This window comes from Rattus norvegicus, chromosome 5 (assembly GCF_021556685.1).
Source record: "Rattus norvegicus strain SHRSP/BbbUtx chromosome 5, alternate assembly SHRSP_T2T, whole genome shotgun sequence".
Taxonomy (NCBI): Eukaryota; Metazoa; Chordata; class Mammalia; order Rodentia; family Muridae; genus Rattus; species Rattus norvegicus.
Window position 1 is genome coordinate 102,457,865 of NC_141538.1, and position 20,088 is coordinate 102,477,952.

The 20,088-nt window shown below is 39.8% G+C and overlaps 1 protein-coding gene across 12 annotated transcripts in view; it reads right to left on the bottom strand.

The window, feature by feature from the left end:
• The window catches only part of Nfib (nuclear factor I/B), a 406,951-nt gene that overhangs the window by 31,629 nt on the left and 355,234 nt on the right, over positions 1-20,088 (bottom strand). For 5 of the 12 annotated variants that reach the window (NM_001429573.1, NM_001429575.1, NM_001398939.2 and 2 more), the window contains 2 exon segments: positions 6,860-7,044; positions 9,404-9,538. In NM_001429573.1, coding sequence (NP_001416502.1) covers positions 6,860-7,044; positions 9,404-9,538 — 320 coding nt within the window. 12 annotated transcript variants of the gene reach the window in all.

Consider the following 20,088-nt stretch of genomic DNA (forward strand, 5'->3'; position numbering starts at 1 on the left):
GTGCCCAGTGGGTGACTCAGTGACGGCTGCCTGTGAATCTAAGTGTAAAGATAGGCAAGGATGTCGGGGATGTTACAGCGTTCAGAGACAGGGTTAAGCCGATGCTTAATGTGTAACTAAAATAAAAAAAAATTCCACTAATAATTTTCTAAAAGAGGAGCACAGTTGGATTATAGCACATGGAATGACTTGGCTCCATCTTTTATTTAATATGAGAAATGTCCTCAAGTGTGGTTGAAAAATTTGTGACAAAGAAAGAAAAAAAATTCTTCATTTTCTGTACTTATAAAACAAAACAAAACAAAAACCCTACCAATTGCTTGTGACTGGCCAGTGAGGAGCTGATGACCTCTTATATATCTGATCACTAGGCAGATACAGGTGACTCTTTACATGGATGTAACTTAGTTTACAATTACTTTTTCTACAAGCGCTTCTCTGGTGGAGTGAACATCCCATAGAAAACTCTCTCACTACTGAGCCTATCTTTTAAAAGGAAAAGAAGAATTCAGCCTACTGCTCCATCTCAGATTAAACAGAAAAACTGGTTTTGTACCATATGTTACACTACGAGGTCTGAAGGGTTTAAAACCATTTTATTAACTAGGAATTCAGACACTGACTTTTAAAAGGCGAGCTTTTAAAGATCAATATATTAATTCTTCATGTTCTCTTAAAAACGCACCATTTGAACTTGATACTTACAGGTCACGTTTTTAAAACAGTGAGGATGCTCACAGGTTATGTTCTAATTGCTGCTAAATAAGGAGCGCTGGCAGGGGTAGCCATCAGCGCCTGTGCGGTGTTCCCCGCTCATCCCCACGCCCTGAGCTTTCACTACACAGGCTGGGGAATAAGGAGAGGGCCTTTTGCTCTTACAGTGTGAACAGCATGTCTGGGCTCATTTTTTGGCTTTGTGGGTTTTTGTTTTGTTTTGTTGTTGTCTGTTTTTCCCGACCATTATAAAACAAGCTTCCTTGGTCTCTCTGTTTAACTTTCCTAATGTATAAATTTTAGAAGAAGTTTCTCATTATCCATAGCTATTGTATGTAGGAATGAAGAAGCCATGTTTATATAACCTAGATATTCCTTTTGGACATTTTAGAAATTTTAGTAGGCAAAATAGACCTCTTTTTGAACAACTTCTGCATGAGGATACAAGCAGTTCATTATCAAACATGCTGAAGGTACCTGTCAAAGGACTGTGGGTTACCCGGGTTGGAGCCTCCGCTGAACCTCATGTTCGGTGCCAACATAAAAGTAGGCACCAGCAGTTTCTGGCACTTTGGTTTTCATCACTTATGCTGAGATTGGTTTTTGATTTTTAAAAGCATTTTTATGCGCTTTTATTTAAACCAGTGTCTTGGCTCAAAGACGCTCTGATGCTCGCTTTTAAAGCATACATATAGTGTCTTAGTGACTGTACTATACACAGAAAATAGTTAAAAGAAAAGTTTCATCCATCTTTGCATTCAGAAAAGAGCTTACTGGGGTTGGACTCTTTGCCAGTGAGCTAATTCCCAGGCATCGCTGGTCAGTGATATACATTCCAAGCCTATCTAGACTTCCTACTTTGAAGGGCTTGTGAATTTTGCTAAATAAATAATGGGTATTGACTGTGCACCTAAGGTGAAAATAAAGTTACACCTTTTTTTTTCTTGAAAAGTTTGTTTTTAGAAGTCATTTAAAAAAATGTTTTTCTGATGGCTGAGAGAGTAAGAGCCGTTGGTGTCTCTGATGGTCTAATTCCATAAGGGAGTTTTCAGAGCGCAAAGGATGGCCTTGCTCTGTGCAAGAAAAAAAAAATCACTGGGATGTAAGCCACACATCACGGGGACAGATCACTGGGATGTAGGCCACACATCACGGGGACAGATCACTGGGATGTAGGCCACACATCACGGGGACAGATCACTGGGATGTAGGCCACACATCACGGGGACAGATCACTGGGATGTAGGCCACACATCACGGGGACAGATCACTGGGATGTAGGCCACACATCACGGGACGGAGATTCTAGTGCCTGTCAGATGGAGTGTCACCATTTGCCAATCTGCGCGTACCAACTACCTCTAAGAAGCTGGGAGTTTAGGTGAAGCCATTTGAAAATCTATTCCTTATATAATTCGGAATACTCTACATGATGAAGCGGAGGAGTCACTTGGCTTACTGATGTGTGCCAGCAACATTAGTATACTGCCTAAGTCTGACATTTACAATGTGTGCTCTGTAAGGATACTGTCTACAGCTGACATTTACAGTGCTATGGCCATGCCAACAGACTCAGTATCTGATTGTAATTTGATAACCAAAATATTCAAAGAAAACATTGTAGATAATGAAAGTGTGGGCACCTCACACATGCCTAATCCTAAGCTTCACAGTGTCCTTGCCTGCATGTGTAACTGCTTCTCACGGTGACATAACGTACACTGAGGTAAGCATGTAATTATCTTCCAGAGACACTCGCTTGGGAAAGGGGCTTGGTTTCTAGAAATGTTCCAATGAGTAATAATTATCTAATCTCCCTTTTGGTGATGTAAAACCTTTGCATACTGTGTTGTGTTGTTGGTGTAATTTCAATGTCTACCTTGAACAAGCAGGCATGGGTTATTACTTTTGTTATAGCTGTTAACTCAAAAAACAATCATGCTTCTCTCCTGTCAAATATGATTCGCTAATAGAAATTTGATAAGAGAGAGCATGGGACCACTGGGCCACATACATGCCTGCTAGCTCCACTTAAATGAGAAATCTCCATCTGGTCAGGTAGCCAGAATGTTCCTGTGTTTTCCACCTTGGATCATGTATCCAATGGTGCCTTCGATGGACATTTCTCATTTCCTACAGAAATACTTACTGGTTGCTGTAGGTGAAGCTGCCTCACCTTCAGTGGATGTAGTGATGGGTTTAGTATCTGTCATGGTCAGGGTCACAGGTCGCACTGCACTGGGATGGGGAGAGGGTGCCAAGACAGGCGTGAAATGGCCAGGCACTTTCCCTACTACTTGACCACTGCTGTTAGGCTACAAAACAAAAACAGAACGCCGGGTGAAGCAATCCAAAAGGCAGCCATCCTGTCCAGCAACTCCTCTCAGTACACGCACGGGGATTCTGCACAGGGTAGAGAGCCACCATGCAGGCCCTCTGAAGCCTCAGCTGGGAGCCGGTCAACGTTTAATAGTAAGAAGCAGCAGCAACCATACTTAAAGGAAGGGTTTGATCACAGATGCACTTTGCACAGGTGACTTCCTCTTTACAGCACCTCTTTACAGAGTCCAGTTGACCTGACCCTCTGATGTAGTAGGCAGAAAACCCACGTGGAGACTGGCCTTGAGCTAAGGCTACGATGGAATTCCTTACCGAGTTCTCTGCAGTAAGAACCCAGCAATCCGAATTCTCGGATTCCCTCTCACTACAGTGTTCTCCTACTGAACAATGGTATCACTGACATAAGGAACACAAGAATGTCAAGAGTAGGGAACATGTCCAACACTATACAGTTTCCATCGCTTACAGTTTTCTCTCTCGCACATAGGTATGACAGACACACAACTCAGTTTAGACTGCAAGGTGCCCAGTCTATTGTCAATGATTTGCTAAGACAAGCAGATAGAATGAGATTTAAAGCATCCAAGATTTCAGATGCAAACACAATTATAAAATGTGAAAGTAAGTCAGGCATTATGCTTTGGAATACAATATCCTCAAAGGAGTAACTATGATACACCGGAAGTGGGCGCGAGGACCATCAAATGCACACTTCTGTTTGTTGTTCTTCCCTTGCTGGGATGAAGAGTTACATAGACATTTTTGAGAATTAATGAAGAAAATCCCCTCTCCAGTCTCGGGAAATACATTATTATTTGAGTTTTAACCACTCCAAAAAAAAATATTTGCTGTGGTAGGAGACCAAAACACTGTTTTGGGGTACGCTGTTTGAAGAAAGCCTGGAATATATTATTCTAGGTAGAGAATGCCATTTTTTATTTATACTCATGGAACAATTCTTCACTGCATGGTCTTTCTAACAATTTCCTGGCAAGTATTCTCCCCAAATGTATGTACGGTCTGTTTAATCCCAACTTTATAAAACAAAGAAATCAATTAAACACTACATATCCAGATATCAATGTATACATTATAACTGGCTATTTTATAAGGGAAAGACAGCTAATAGCATTTAAATATTTTGACTTAAAGGCATAGGTTCAGTTTGGGCAGGTTACAGAGGGGTTACTTCCTCCTTTTCATTTTTAAAAATTGACTTTGAATATCCTGACAATTCATAATGAACACTTCTGAGTATTTAACTTTATGTCAGGAAAATAAAGTGGAATTTTCCTCTATGGGAACCTATAGGAGAATTATATCTTTAAGCCAATTTTATTCCAAATATTTCACTGAATAGCATGACCACTATAATTGGTACAGCACCAATGGAATTAATCTCCCAACTGTTGTTGGGAGGAGAAGGCATCTCCTTGCATAAGAGTCCAGATCAGCATGGCCCTGAAAAGCAGCAGCTGACCTCAGGGCTTGAGGACCATTGCCCACTCCGAATTTCCAGCACTGCAAAGGTACGGAGCAACAGTCTTACTCCGAAACCCAGATCAACTGCCTTTGAGTTTGGAACTCAACATCAAATCGGATATAACACTCCTTAAAAAAAAAGTTCTGCCATTTCCTCTAAAGCCCTACTTTTCTTATAAAGTACACACTATCAACCCCTGGCTATGGGAACATTATAAATGACTGCTTTGTGTATGTCCTTGGGAAGAAGGAAGCTCTAATGTTTTTACACTATTGATGCAATCAATAGTGAAAGTGTTTCTGCGTGTCGTTCAGAACAGTCCATACCTACCTGGGACAGAAGTCAAACAGCCAGAATCTCAATGCTTGTCTTCGCTGATGAAAAGCTTGTGCAGGGCATATTCTGTCTACAGGAACAGTCTATAGGGCCAGACAGGCACTCTCCCATTCAAAGGTAAGAAAAGGGACAAAGAAGAGTGCCTAGGCCCATGCAGACTTTTCTAAAACACCGGGGGCAACGGACCTTTCACTCTCCAGGTTCGCACCAGTTTAAACATGTGAAGCTAGATTCTGAAGCATCTCCCTTTGACGCTGCTGTTGGACATGGAGAGGGATGTCTCATCTGAGGAAGAACAGCACCAGCAATGGGCTATCCTAGTTACTGATTCCCCAGTCTATAAAACTCTGAAGGATTTTCTTTTAACTTTTGGCTTCCAACAGAGATGGGGGTAGGATGCCCCTCTGGAAGCTGGACCTCTACTTTCAAAACATACAGGAAAAACTGAGACAAAAGAGGCAGATTATCACCTAATATGCACTCTTAACTTATAAAGAAATCGAAATATATGTAAAACAAGTACTGAATAATTAAAGAAATGCGTAACACTAAGGGCCTGATTTTAATTTGCATAATTTTCCCCCTAACAGTGCCTAATTAAGACATCAGTTTAAAAAAAAAATCCAATGGAACTCTAAGATTTTCCACACTGAATTAACGTTAAGGACTTTTAATGGATGTCTTAATTAGACTTTGTTATTCATGGAAATTCTACACAAATTAAAATCAGACCTTGTGTGCGCTGTTCCCAGCTGAGTCTAGCAAAATACTCTATGGACAGACTTTTGAATCCATACTCTGAGAGCAAATGTCGCTTCTAAACTGGCATCCCAAGATCTCACCCTGTTCCTTAACTGTCCTCGGTCTCATCATCATCACATCATGTGGACACTTTTAAAGCACACATAGATGAGTTTAACTCCCAAACGTTAATATTTGCTCTTATATATTAATTAGTGAAACTAAAAGCAAAGGTAACTTTCTAAGCCACAGAAGGGGTACAGTATTTTATGTTTAAAATTAAAGCATCCAGAAAGAACCATTCTGCTTTATTTAACAAACTAATACAATTTTTTCCTGAACTTGACAACTAATATGCATACAGTCATAAACTCTAATTTTAGTACAACTTAACAGTGTTATCGTAAAATGTTGTATAGATTCCCCAAAGGTCTTAAAATGGTGATGAGCAATTTTTTTTTTGTTTGTTTGTTTCTTCTTCTTCTTTTTTTTTTTAAGATAAAACAGAAAAACCCAATACTAGACATGAGATCAAAATTACCTGGATACCGTAACTGTTAATCGACTCATTACTGGTGCAAAGAGCTTCTAGATGACTGAAAACCCCGCCTGTGGAAAACTCCTATGCAATGCCCTATCACAGAAGAAACCGTGCATCTAAACTGAGAAATGCCCTAGAGTTACTGTACTTACACAGTAAATTCCTAAAACCACTATATGATGTTGAGATAGAGAGAGACAGAGACAGACAGACAGATAGAGCTAGAAATGCCATTTCATTAAATGTAAGTCATGTCTCTGCAAAGAGTCAAGGAGCCATCAAAGGCTGCTGAAACGTTTACATTACCAAAGCTGGTTTTAATGCCAAATAACTGGCCTATAAATACAGCTGTAAGCTCTTTGGTGGTGTTTATTTTAGCACATACCTTGCTCCTGCCTGAAATAAGCACTTTGTCTTTATGTCAAACCAGGTATTTCAGAGGTGTGAACTTGAGCTCAGAGGGGTTTTTGGCAGTGAACATTCTGCATAAACTTTCTTTCAATCAATGAAAACCCAAAAACATTAAACACAAAACGTATTCACGAATCCCTTTGGGACAATGCCCTTCCTACCTGTCATTCGCAGACTGGGAGCCTTGATGTTCCACGAGGCTCGCTGCCTGACTAGCCTCGCGCTTGGAATCAGACCTGCCCCGCGCCCCTTAGGCTCATTTATCTGGCTTTCTCTCGTTTTTACATTTTTACCTGGCTCGTTTGAGGACTGGACGGGTCATAAGAAGGTACATAGTTCTTCAGAGTATCCTGAGGATTCAGGTGAGGAGGATATCTGATTGTTGGATGAGAAAAGTAACTTGATGGTGCTGGAGGAAGGATAGCTTGCGTTGGAAATGGCAACGGTGAGGGTGGAGGTGGAGTTCGAGTTGAGATGACTGCAGAACACAGAACACAAAGACTGGCTGGTCAATGCTGTGCCTTCCCACGTCACTCACTCCCAATGATGGAACACTGGAGATCAGCCGTTCATCTGCTCCCATAATTAAGCCAACTACCTTTCATGGTTTTTTCCTCAATGCTGGCTCTGCTAAGAATATAAAGACATTAACTCCACCCTACATGACAAACCCATCTTTCTTTCCAGATCCACAAACCAAAATTAAAAAAAAAAAGAAAAGTTCTTGTTCAGATTAGGGTAGAACTATACAAAAAAAATATTGCTTTTTTTGAGTCAAGTTACTTTCCATTCAAGGTATATTCATCAATTACAAAGTCTTTGTCTCCCTAAATCCGGAGCAAGTTACAGCATTAATTAGAGAGAAAGAGACCCACAAGTCTTCGACTACAACTCAAAATAGAAATGCAATTCAATTTCAAATAAATCATCTCCCTATACAACCTAGTTGACAGTTGTTTAAAATGAAAGACAACAATTAACAGACCAAACTGTCAGATCATGAATAATGACCTACTCGCTATGTAAATACTCTTGAACACTGGCACATGGGGCTGCACTCCTCCAAATGAAGATGATTCCTTTCAAAGCAAAGATATTTATCCTATGGTTATCTTTATCCTGACTCCAGTTCTTACTATACTGAAGTTCAACAGCATTGCTGAGGTAACATGAAGAATGGAAGCCACAAAAATGCTAATTAAAAATGTTTATATGAATTTACCCACATATCTTACAATAGTATGTTCTACTTGTAGAACAAAGTACTATAAGTATGTGTTGTAGGTAATGTTCAACGGAAGCTTTCCCCAGTATCATGGTCATAATGTATATTTTGGAAAATTAATTTTTAAATCAAATATGGAGAAAGAGTATTTTAGCCATTATTTCTATAGAGTTGCTGGAAGTAACTATATGATTAGTAATTAAGACTACAAATATATATAAAGTAAAGATTAAAACTCTGTTGCTTTAATATTTTGATCCAAGGCATATGAGAATATCAAGTGTTCAATATTTGAGGTAACAATGTGAAAACTTAGTTCTTTTCATGACTATGAATGAAGAGTGTCTAGAATGATCATCTTCAACTTCATGATTATGTGGAAGAGAGGGGAGGGAGAAAGCTTTAAGAAACACTGATCCACCCCTCAAAGAAAACACTCAGGATATAAACTGTAGGAGTGCACAGTGCAGAACCACAAACTTAGTTTGTCAGATCTCGTTGACTAAAAAGCATGGTAACAGGATACATGGTTTAAACGTTTCCCTGTGTCATCCTTCTACCAGATGCACTGTGGAGAAGAACCATACACTTCTTAAAACACAAGTTCTACTGAAGTGTTTCTTTAAGATGTATGCCCACTTGAAGTAGAATTTAAGGAAAGGCAAATGTTTACCAAAAGGTTGGGCATCTTTTTTTACTTCATGTCTCATGTTTTGTTTTGTTTTGTTTTGTTTTGTTTTCTTGAACCCAGTGCTGGGACCTCAAGCATGCTTTCTGCCAACAAACTACACCCAAAGTCATAAGGAATTTTAATCTCGGCTCAGTTTAATAATAGATTTTTTTCACGTGTGTATATACATCCACGTGAACTACACAGGTGGCTTCATTTTGGCCTCTGAGCTTAAGAAATGATTGGTCTTAGCAAGTCTGAAAAAAATTTCTTTCTAAGAACTATCAAAACTCAAGTTTGAATTCAAATCTTTGGATAGTTCAGAAACTGTAGTGGGTCTGATTCAGATAGGATTTTATATTTAAAAATGAAAGTAAAGATGGCTATTTTATTAATAAAAGTCATTCTGAGCCTTTGAAAAGGACAGAAAGCCAACTTACACAACAGACGTGTTTTCCTTTACTTTTAAAGAAAACATACATGCATACGTTTTGCTTCCATTATTGCAAGGTCTTCTTCATTGTCTTTTCCCTCCAGTCTGGCTCTTTCCAACTTTACCTGGTAAGTTCTGGACCAATGACTTCTTTTTAAATACCATTCCAATTGTATAATGTTTTTGCTGAAATACTGAAGATTGATTTCCAGAATAATATCCCAACAATATCGCAATATATATGTGGGCCCTCCTGTGTTTTAGGGATCATTCGTGGATCACTGACCCTACTAGAATTTGTCGGTCCTCGGCCACATTGTTAAATTATATAATCTTAAGTATTTTCTCATAAACTGGAAAGAAAAAAATATTTTGTCCATTAGCAACCCTCCCTTTTGGGTGGAGAGGATATAGTCACCACAGCAACGACAATAAACTTCCCCTCCACCCTTAAGTGTTCGGTGTGTGAACAAGAGGAAGGCCTTTCCTCTCTGCTTCAAACTCCTCACCACTGTGCGCGACTCCAGGTATTCCGGGATGGTGGTGCTGGGGAAAAGTGCTCAATCTTGGGGAAGAATCCTGTGGAGATGTAGAGCTAAACAGTGGCTTCTCAGGCTTCTTCATTGTAGTTGGAGAAGACATATCTGCAAAGAGAAAGGGACACATTCAATCTGCCTAGCCTTCTTAAGCAAGGAGGGTCGTGTCAACATAACACATTTCATTTCCCAACACTCATGGATTCTTCTGCCCTCACCCATTTAGAGAAATCTATACACAAGGTCAAAGACCCTGCCAAGCCAGAGCTGGAAAACATCCTTTAGGAACATTCTTTGCTAAAGCTGACCTAAGAACCATCAAAGATACCCTGAAGATCTGAGAATCCACGCTGCAGACTTGAAGGTCTTCTGTGGGCCAGTGTGGGCAGCTTTGACTTTAAGGATTCAGGGGTTATTATTTCACCTGATGACTACATTGTGACAGCGACAAGGGGATAACCAGGTGCTGATGTGTGAGAAACAATACCCGACTTAACATCTTTTATGAAGAAATTTTTATTTGTTTAGCAAAAACAAAGGGAAATTCATTCTCAACTTGCTCCTTCTACAAATATTTCTCAGGTTCCTCTATTTTCCGGATAAATATGGATGTTAAGACAAATGAAAGGCTGTTCCTGACTCAGGGACATTTGCTGTTAGTGAAGAGGAAAATGGAGTGGAAACTGTTGTCACCAGTGGAGAGGAAGTGTGTGGGCTGAAGACATGGGCACTGTGGTGTTTGCTGTTATATTCCCAGCCTCTGGAGTGATGTATTGTTTTCTGCCTCAGGTTAAGGACGGCAGCCCCCATGTTGTCCAATTTCAAAATGTGCACGGGGATAACAGGCCTACCAAAAAAAAAAAAAAAAAAAAAAAAAAAAAAAAAGAGGATTCAAAAGTGTTGGGACAAGATAAAGTGCTTAAGCAGTCTGAGTGCTCTGTGCTGAGGGGGTAAACATCTGGAAGAACACATAAGAGCAAAGTCTGGAGGAGCAGGACTCATGTTTGAATGGTATAGAGGGGCAACATATATGATGAATAGACAGTTTAGATAGAACATATCCTCCAGAAACTACATGGAGTTGGAGGGTCTATAATAGACTCACTATGGAGGTCCATTCTTTAAAAAAACAAACAAACAAACAAACAAACACCTGTTAGTGAAGAGGAAAATGGAGTGGAAACTGTTGTCACCATTTCACGAATATGCATTAGAGGCCTAAATCACGGCAGAAATACCACCAGTTTCTGGGGATACAACTGTGAACTGGATTTCCTCTCTGAGATAAAGGGAATTATGGGACACTGCCAATGGTGCCACGGGAAGTGTGCATGGTTCCATTCACCTGTTCTGTAAGTACTTAACACTTCCACAGTATACAAGAGGAGAAGCTGAAACAAAGGTGGGGAGAGCGCCAATGCAGCAGCTAAGCAAGCAGGGTCAATGCAGGTAGACTGATGCGGACTGCTGTGGAAGCCCGGCTCATCTCAGGGCACTCTGGGATTGCATCTCGCAGGATGCCTGACCAGGATATCCAGCAGGCACCTACGTAAGGGAGATGACTCAGGAGTTAACATCTTAACTGATGCTGATTTTTATGGAGGCTTATAAATTTATATTAAGGTGCTCTAACAAGGACATGACCCATAAAATTGGTATTTTACCATCAAAAATTTTAAAGGTGTGCACAGTACACAGAATAACAATGGACTTCTTGTACTCAGCACACTACTTCAGCCACCGTAACAGTCTCACCTACTCATCTACTCCCTGAATTAGTTCTGAAGTAAATGTATTATCATTTGATTTCACCTCTGAATATTTCTGTGTACAGATCTGTTAAAAGAAAACTCTACAATTTTAGCACTGCATTAAAAAAAATGACCTGAATTACTTATTCACAATGTTCTGAAATTTAAAAAGAAAGACCTCCCAGTGTTATAAAAGTGAGAGACTAGTTGCCATTTGCATGTTGGCATTTGAAAAATTGCCTGAGTTCTGGAAGAGGCATCCAAATAAAAATTGAGTACGTGTTCTGAGCGTGCTGGCACTTAAGGAATGGAGGTGCTACTGAAGGGAGCACAGTCTGCAGAAAGGCAGAAGCGATGCTTCTGACTAATGGGTGGCCACTCATCTATTAGACTTCAGGCTTTTAATATAGTCCTCAGAAAGACAGAAGAAAAGAAAGTTGTTCATGAAGCCACAACAATTAAGGTGGCTACCAAGGGGTGTAAAAGCAAGGTTTAAAAAATATATATAGAGAGAGAAAGGAAGTGCATTTTGGCTAAGTTATCTTCCAAATAGTAAAGATAATTCCCCCAAAAACTATGTGACTTAAAAGGAATGATTCAATATTGGGTTTGAACTACTAGAAGTTGAACTGTTAGAAGAGGAAGGAGCTCTATTTCATTCCTTGTGATATATACTAAAGTACATTTTTTGTTCTAAGGTGTGCTAAACTCTTTAAAAACATGGACTCTTTTAAATGTATGAGTGTTTTGTCTGCATGTATGTAAGTGCCACATGCTGATGGTTGTCTGTGCAGGTCAGGAGAACATACTGGATCCCTGAAACCAGAGTAACACAGGTTGTGGAGTGCCTCGTGGGTGCTGGAAAACAAACCTGGCCCTCGGCAAACGTAGCCAGCGTTCTTAACCCCTGAGCCACTTTTCCGGTACCCATTTCAAAATTTTAATGACAGATGGCTTTTAAAAAGGCAGTAACTTAATATTGACTCTTATGTTTACCTCTGCCTACAGGTTAATTTAAAAGAACTGAAGCTGTGTAAGTCAGTTTTCCAAGTCTTCTTAGAGTGTGATAAGAGGCAGCCCAAGTCATGTAAGGAAGAGCTCTCTGTTTATTCAGGAGCAGAAGAGAGACATTCTGGCTACACTGCTTCCAAAGAACAACTAGAGCCCCTCAACTACCACAACCACCAGACACACTCCCATGAGCATCTTTTCAGAACAGGACAAGTCAAATACTGTTACTGTAAAAATTTAAGATTAGGAGTGACTTTGCCATTTTTAACCTAATGATTTAAAACTTTTCTTGGTCAAAATGATACCCTTAGCTTCTGTAAGCTGTTGTCGGAAGTCCACCTTTTAAGGGACATGGGCCTAATAAGAGCAATATTTCCATGTGCAGAGCACAGAGGATTACAGAGGAGACACAGCACAAGGGAGCAGTGGCTGTCTACAAGGTAAAAAGGACCACAAGCTATTTCCCGTTTAACAACAAAAATAACTCAGAGAAAGAACAAGATTGAGGAGCACCGCCAAGCAGAAGGCTTGGCCTTAGACAAAGCAGGAGAGTGCTAGGATTTAGTTTCATTTCTTGGTCTTCCCATTAAGTTAAATTAATTCTGGGCCCATTAATCAATAAAGAAATGCTATGTGGGATGGAAATAGCACTGTGCTGAGTACTCAGAGGCAAAAAGTGAATTCCTCTCAAAGCACAATACAGCAATGGACTGGGGTAGGTGGGGTAAGAGGATAATTATGCTGAGACCCAGGGCAGGGTCTCTAGACATGGCATTTTAACTATATATCGAACTTGTATTGTTTTGATTTTATTTTGTTTTGAAAGTCTGTGGTCTAATAGGCGTTCAACCCAAGAATGATATCATTTCTATTTTTAATGTACTCATATACATATAAAGAGTGTTTGGAGACTGAAAATATGGGAAAGATGGCTTTCAGTGGCCTTTCTGTCACAAAAAACAAATGCTGTGCCTTTTGCAACCTACTGTTCCCCACGAAGGAAGAATAATACATAAAAAGATTAAATTGAAAATTAGTTGAATAACAAATCTGGGTAATGTATAAATATATAATAAGTGGAATGATAATACATACATAATAAAGGGTAAGTTGAATAATACATAAGATAATGCCATTGAAGAGAAAGAAAGACGGTGAAGACAAGAGGTAGCTGGTACTTCTGGAAGAAGAGAGCGGAAATGGCTCACAACTGGTGAGAAAGAAGCAAAAGCCAGGAAGGCCTTACAAGATGCAAGTTTTATCTATGAAGAACTCATTTATAAATGAAATGACTTCACACTGGAAAACTGTCCCAAAATTTGACCATCAATCTTTTCTAGATTATACATTTTTACATATATGTATGTATACATATATATGTATATATGTGTGTGTATATGTAAGTATGTATGTGTGTACATACAAACAGGGTCTTCTTATAGAGCCCAGACTGGTCATAAACTCAGAATCCTTCTTCCTCAGCCTTTCAAGAGCTTGGATTCCACACTTACACAAGTATACTTGCCTTGAGACTTTGCACTTGCCGCAGTCTGCATTAGGAATTTTAACAGTGTACTTTGGGGTGGAAGGACTGTTCTTCCAGCCTTCTCTCATGCCAGTGTGTGACGTTTTTGCCACATCTTAAATTGCTCTCCTATTCTCTCACTCTACTTGTACAACAATACCTTGTCCACCTTAACGTGCTTAGGCAAACCATAACCCCCCTTGGGAAAAAAACTTGAGGTTTAAGCCAGCACAATGGCTCCACAGGCACAGGCATTCATATCAAACCTGATGACCTAAATCTCATCCCCAGAACTCACACAATGGGAGAAAGTTGGCTACTGTAAGCTTTCCTCTGACCACCATATGCAGGTCGAGGTTTGTGCAGATACACACAAGTGCAAGAAACAAATAACTGAGAAATTCTGAGCCCTAGACTCCATTAGCAATCTTACACCTAGATCTTGTATTACTTGATAACTAATTTTTATCTGTTCCATCACATACATGTAGATTATATATGCTGTATATTGTGTGTACATATACTATATATGTGAATGTTATAGAAGGTCATACTACTTAGGAATGAATGTACTAGAAATATAGGATTCAAGAAAACCTGGAGGAGGTAAAGCAGATATCATATTAGATAGCATGTTTTCAAATCTCTTGTATGTGAGAGAAACTGTCTGATAGCATATTCACTAGCAGCACAGTGAACAAAATTAACCCAGGATGGATACCTTCAAGTACACATTCCATTAACCATAAGAATGTATTGTGTGAGAAAAAAATAAATTTTCAATAAAAGGAAAAGATAAAGTTTACAATGGAAAATGATTTAACAACAACAAAAGAGTGGTTAAAGAAACCAAAGAGAGACTTCAAAGCCAACCACTGAGCACCCAGTAAGTGTGAAGGGCTCAGCTGCACACAAGGTTCAATGCTCTGATCAAGACCCACTGCCGATGTGCTGTGAGGCTCACAAGCCAGCGAAAGGGGCGGACGTGAAAGGCAGATTTCGTTAAATAACTATAACCATGGTGATATTAGGTTGTACCAAGGATCCTTCCTAATGACAAAAGTCTAGGGAGGCTAAGTCTTCAAAAGGAAAGATTCGTGTTGAAGGCGCTGCTCTTTGCTGTCCACACCTGTGCTTTGATTCATAATTGGACAATTAGCTATGGCTCTAGAACTAATTATATAGTGAATTATAAAATAAAATGCCTCCAAACCAAAAAAAAAAAAAAGAAAAAAGAAAAAAGTTTGAGTAAGCCACTGATAGACGTTCGCATGGACTTAAGCCTATCTTTAAACAAGTATTTTGCAAACCAAGTTATAATTTTTTACTAGCTATACTGTGAGTTCTTGGCACTGTAGCGTGCACACATCCTAAGCTCTGATGTGTCATTCATTTCACAGCATCACTTCAAAGAGATAAAGGCTTAAGCAAATAAGGAGCTAGGTCAACTCATCTCCCAACAAGGTAATTTCAGCTATAAAAGGAGCGAGCTGCAACGAGCACAGCTTATGTACTCGGCTCGGCAGCAGCTTGCACAAATGGTGCTCCAGATGTATATCTGCTCAAGTCAGCCCAAGGCAACAATTTTGATCGATTCTAATGTGATAAAATGCTGCAGGGAAAGTGTGCAGAAATGTGTTTACGTCAGCCCTTAATTAAACTGTTGTTCACTTCCAAAGAACCCTAGGAAACACTAATGAGACGTGAGTTTTGGCAATTTCTTCATCAAAGCAAAGACCCCCTTCCTCAGTCTGTAGCAGCCTGTCATCTAAGTTGCTCCCGGGATAAATGTCACATGGCACTCCAATCACTTAGCCACCTGTTAGCAGAACTTCGGTAAAGTCAACTAGTGATCTAGGGCAAGCTTGAACAGCAACCTTTAACACCTGCCTGCCAGGGACACCTGCTCTCCTCTCACGTATTCTGCAACAATATGTTAGCCTCTCCAATATGTTCAAGCACACTGAGGTTACCAATCCAATTGCTATAGTCTACCTAGAAAACAAACCATTTTCTTTGCTCTGAAAACTCCCATCCTTCCTCCCTATATATAACACTTCAGATCTGTGGCTGTTTCAAATTAATTATGTAAAAGCACACGAGAGACCCTACATTTCTGGTAGCTGTTATTTTTAGCTTAACATGACACTAAATTATAACATAATCATAGCTGGGCTAGTTCTACTGGCTAGAAAAACATATTTCTATGCAACCAACAAAGAAGTAATTGCATCGAAATAGTTTAGAAGTTTGATTATTTTACATATTTCTCAGCCTTCTTGCTTACCAGTAAGACTCATGAACAATGTTAACTTTATGCAAATGAACTTTATGCATATCAGTCGACACTGGCTGTCTCCTCATTGGCTAGTATTGAATGCTAATGCCTGTCTTATTTCTGTGCTCAAAGAGTTATAATCATGGCTTATAATATCTTCTTTATTTTTTTTTACATTATTAAGTTGTTGAACTTTTTAAGACATCTCTCCCCTTATCTTAGACTCCCCCTCACAGACAGACAGACAGACACACACACACACACATACACACACACGTAATATATATATATTCCCATAAGGAAATCAAGGTACAGGACAAAAACAGCTTGAAACCGTCTATGAACTCTGACCCTGTGGTACAATGCAAGCCAGGGAAACAAAGCTCCTATATGGAACACTTAGCTCAAAGACCGTTTACTGACAGGAGTGTGACAGAATTATATTACAGTAACGTCTTACTAACGTGTTAGTCTCTCAGGTTCTCCATGAATCCTTATATCTTGCGCTTTTACAGGGTTTAGACTTTTACATTTTTTTAAAAATTTTATAGGTTTACACAACTCTGGTGAACGCTGAAAATCTCTTCAGAGACCAAACTCATTTTGGGAATGAAGGCATAGGTGGTCAACACAACCATTACTTCCTGGAAGCTGTCACGTAACATACAACACTAAAAGAGAAAGGTGAGCTCTCAGCTACAATGGAAGACTTCTGCTTTCCATTAAAATGCTGAGTGGAAGCTGAAAGACAATATAAAAAAGATGAACTATGTGCATAAAATAATAATGTTATTTAGAATAGATGAGATAATAAATGAGAGGCTCCCAAATCAAGTGTGTGGGATGGTTTCTGGAGCTGGAATCTGGTATTTTTACTTCAGGCCACAAATCCACAGTCAACTTTGAGACAAGGAAATGGCTTGGGCTCTGTGCCCAGAGGAAAGGTGAAGGCAGAGAACATGGTTTGCCAACTAAATGCTGAGACAGACCACAGTTTCTCCGCCTGTGATTTTTGCCTTGGGGAGGATAAAGTTGAGGAGAGAAATGTCTACCTGTTATTTACAGTGTCATAAACGTTATGTAAAACCTCACAGTCAGCAAAGCTAGGGTAAAACAGACTGATGATTATTTCAGACTCAGTCCAGAGCTCAGATGTATTTATTTCAGTTGCTTTCCCTGTGATGACTGACAGATCTTTTCTTTCACAAGGTTCACCTATTGATCAAATAGTGCTGGCAGGAAACTTGCCCTGGAGGATAAAGAATGGAGAGGGGAAATAGAGGAAGAGGGGGAAAGAGAAGGGTGGGGAGGGAGGGGGGGAGAGAGGGGAATGTGCATACACCGTAGGCTGTGTCTTTACTTAAAAGCTCTGCCGATCTCAATGTGCTTTTCCAATTTCTCCATTTCTTTCACAGTAAAATAGAGCTATGCAAGCTCATAGGAAGAAAAGGTGTGTTGTAACCCCCAATAGCTTAAATACTTATTTAAAAAGGTGCAGGGGTACAGTCAACCACCAGAGGAACCGTCTCAGAAATACATTTCACAGGACACACTTCAAAATTGTTCACAGAGCAATTTTCAGTCTTTCTCCTGTGATGGGAAAGATAAACTAGTTACGCCTAGTGGTTTATGGGAACTGATCGAGACTTTTCTGGATTATCTGTCAATCTGCCACAAAGGCTTAGAAACGGACATAAAACTAAACCCGGTATTTTATAGTAATATGTATCTATTTTACAATACGATGTGTCTATTCCTTTAAGATTTTTATTGAGCTTCTACTTGGTGACTTGCTATAGTGCTACAGTTTGTTAAGACACAAGGGCAGTGAAAAGAAACAGACAGGAGTAGACTTCAAGGAGCTACAGGGATAACAGGCAGAGGTGCTCATTAAGCTGACAATGAGAACTCAGAAACTACCTACAAATTCATCAGCAGGCAGAAACTCAAACATTTTGAGGACAACATAGATATCAACAGGTATAAGGATGCACACTGCTAATCCTATCACTGAGGAGGCAGATCTGGGAGTTCAAGTTCATCCTAAGAAACCCAGTGAGTCCCAGGACAGCCCAGGTTCCTAGAGACCCAAACTCAAAATGAAAATAATAAAGGCAACAAACCAGCATTACACACACACACACACACACACACACACACACACAGAACAGCATAATACAGATATATTAAAACAGAATCTGAAGGATGTGGTAAGCTGCTGATGTATTACAAGTGAAAAAAATGAACAACATGTAGGCCCATCAGTGCAAATCCATGACTCAAGTTAAAACATATAGAAAATGCAGTTTAAACTACTTAGAAACTACACTTGTACTGATCAGTCAAATATTAATAAGAGTCAATCCAGATTTTATTCCTGGGTGATACAATTAGAAGCAATTATTTTTACTATCTGCATTTTATAGTTTGCCTTCCCAAATTTCTTTTAAAAGGCTATTACTTTCACCAGGAATAATTGAAATATATTCATACGAATATATTAGAAAGAGCTTTTAGAAAAATATTTTACAAAAAAGATATTAGAAATAAGTTCGCAGTTCCACAGAGCGTCATAAAAATTCTAGGTTGACAGCAAGGGATCTTGTCGTGTGTCCAGTAGGGAAAGGCCTTACTCTGCAAAGTTCTGGGGTGGAGTGCTGAATGGGACACTGAGAAGTAAGTTAAAGACAAAACATTGTCTCTAAAACACAGTAAAGAGAATATGTGACTCTAAGGATTCTTGATGTGAGAGTTCACAGTCGTGTGGTGATGGAGGTAAGTACCATCTACACACTCCAAGTTAACACGTGCTCTGACCCTGTGATGAGACGCGTGGATTGACTCCCGCTGCAGTCTCGTGACGAGGATGCCTGGTGATTCGAACAATCTGCCCTGCTCAGAATCTATTCTGCTCTGCAGCCCCGCATCTCTGTGTCTCACACTCCAAAAATCAACTGGGGAGAAGGCAGGCTGCATCATGAGGGTCAGACGTCAACTGACATCTGGATTTTCAACTTTTTAAAAATGAAATCAGTTTTTCTTAGGGGGAAAAGCATGGCAACCTTTGTGCTGAATAAAGGCGTCTCTGCTGTAAGTGGTGCTGGTCAATCCTCCTAACCACGCCTGAGCACAGTGCTTGCTGTGTGCTTCACCGACCTGAAACCGTTTGGGACGGGGGAAGACTCCTGTATATTTTAACCCAAGCACAGTGGAGCAGCATGTCGCGACAAGCCTGTACTTTACCTAATGTCTCCATTTAAAACAGGGATCTAGGCTACACCTGTATCCAATTCAAAGCTAAAACTGAAACTGCTTTGAAACTCAAAAATACCTTCCTGAAACAGCTTTATACAAAAACAAGTCTCTGGATACTCAAGAACAGTGTCACCAGAATGAATACCAGAAAGATGACATTGTTTTTTAAAAACACTTCAAACTGCTTTTGTCTCCTGCCGGTTTAACAGACCATTCTAAAGGATCTCGAGTAATGTCAGTAAACATAATTTGGAAGCGAGGGGGAAAAAAAAACACTAAACAAGTATGCGGGAGGCTAAGCACATCCTCCTCCCTGGCTAGGCATCAGCATAGGTAAATAAATGGCTGTGATTCAGCAGTCTCTGGGGGACGTTCTAGCCATGGGGTCTTGTTAGTGTTAAGCATCTGAGAGCCGTGGACTATAAAATAAAATCAATACTGTAACCTTAACTGTAAAAGTCAGAGAGATACTGGAAGTGTTCTAATTTAACAAGATTATAGATGACTTTTTGGAGGCGGACATTTGGGAAACCGCCACGCATTTAGAAACGCTTGTATTGCAAGACCCCCGCAGGATCCTGTAGCTTTGGACACTGTTGTCTTCCACACTGTACGTTGGGGCAATGGAACTGATGTGTTGATTTAGAAGATTTGCAGGAAAGCCTCCCAGTCCTAGAAATAACCCGGACCTTTATTTTTCAAGCAAGCTAGTTGCTTGGGAACAATTATGAGTCGATATGGTGCAGCTAGTGGAAGAAAGTCATGGCAAGTCTAAAGTCATCCGTGCTCCATGTAAACATGGTAGCCCCACATAAACTCTGTTTCTTAGAGTAGAAAG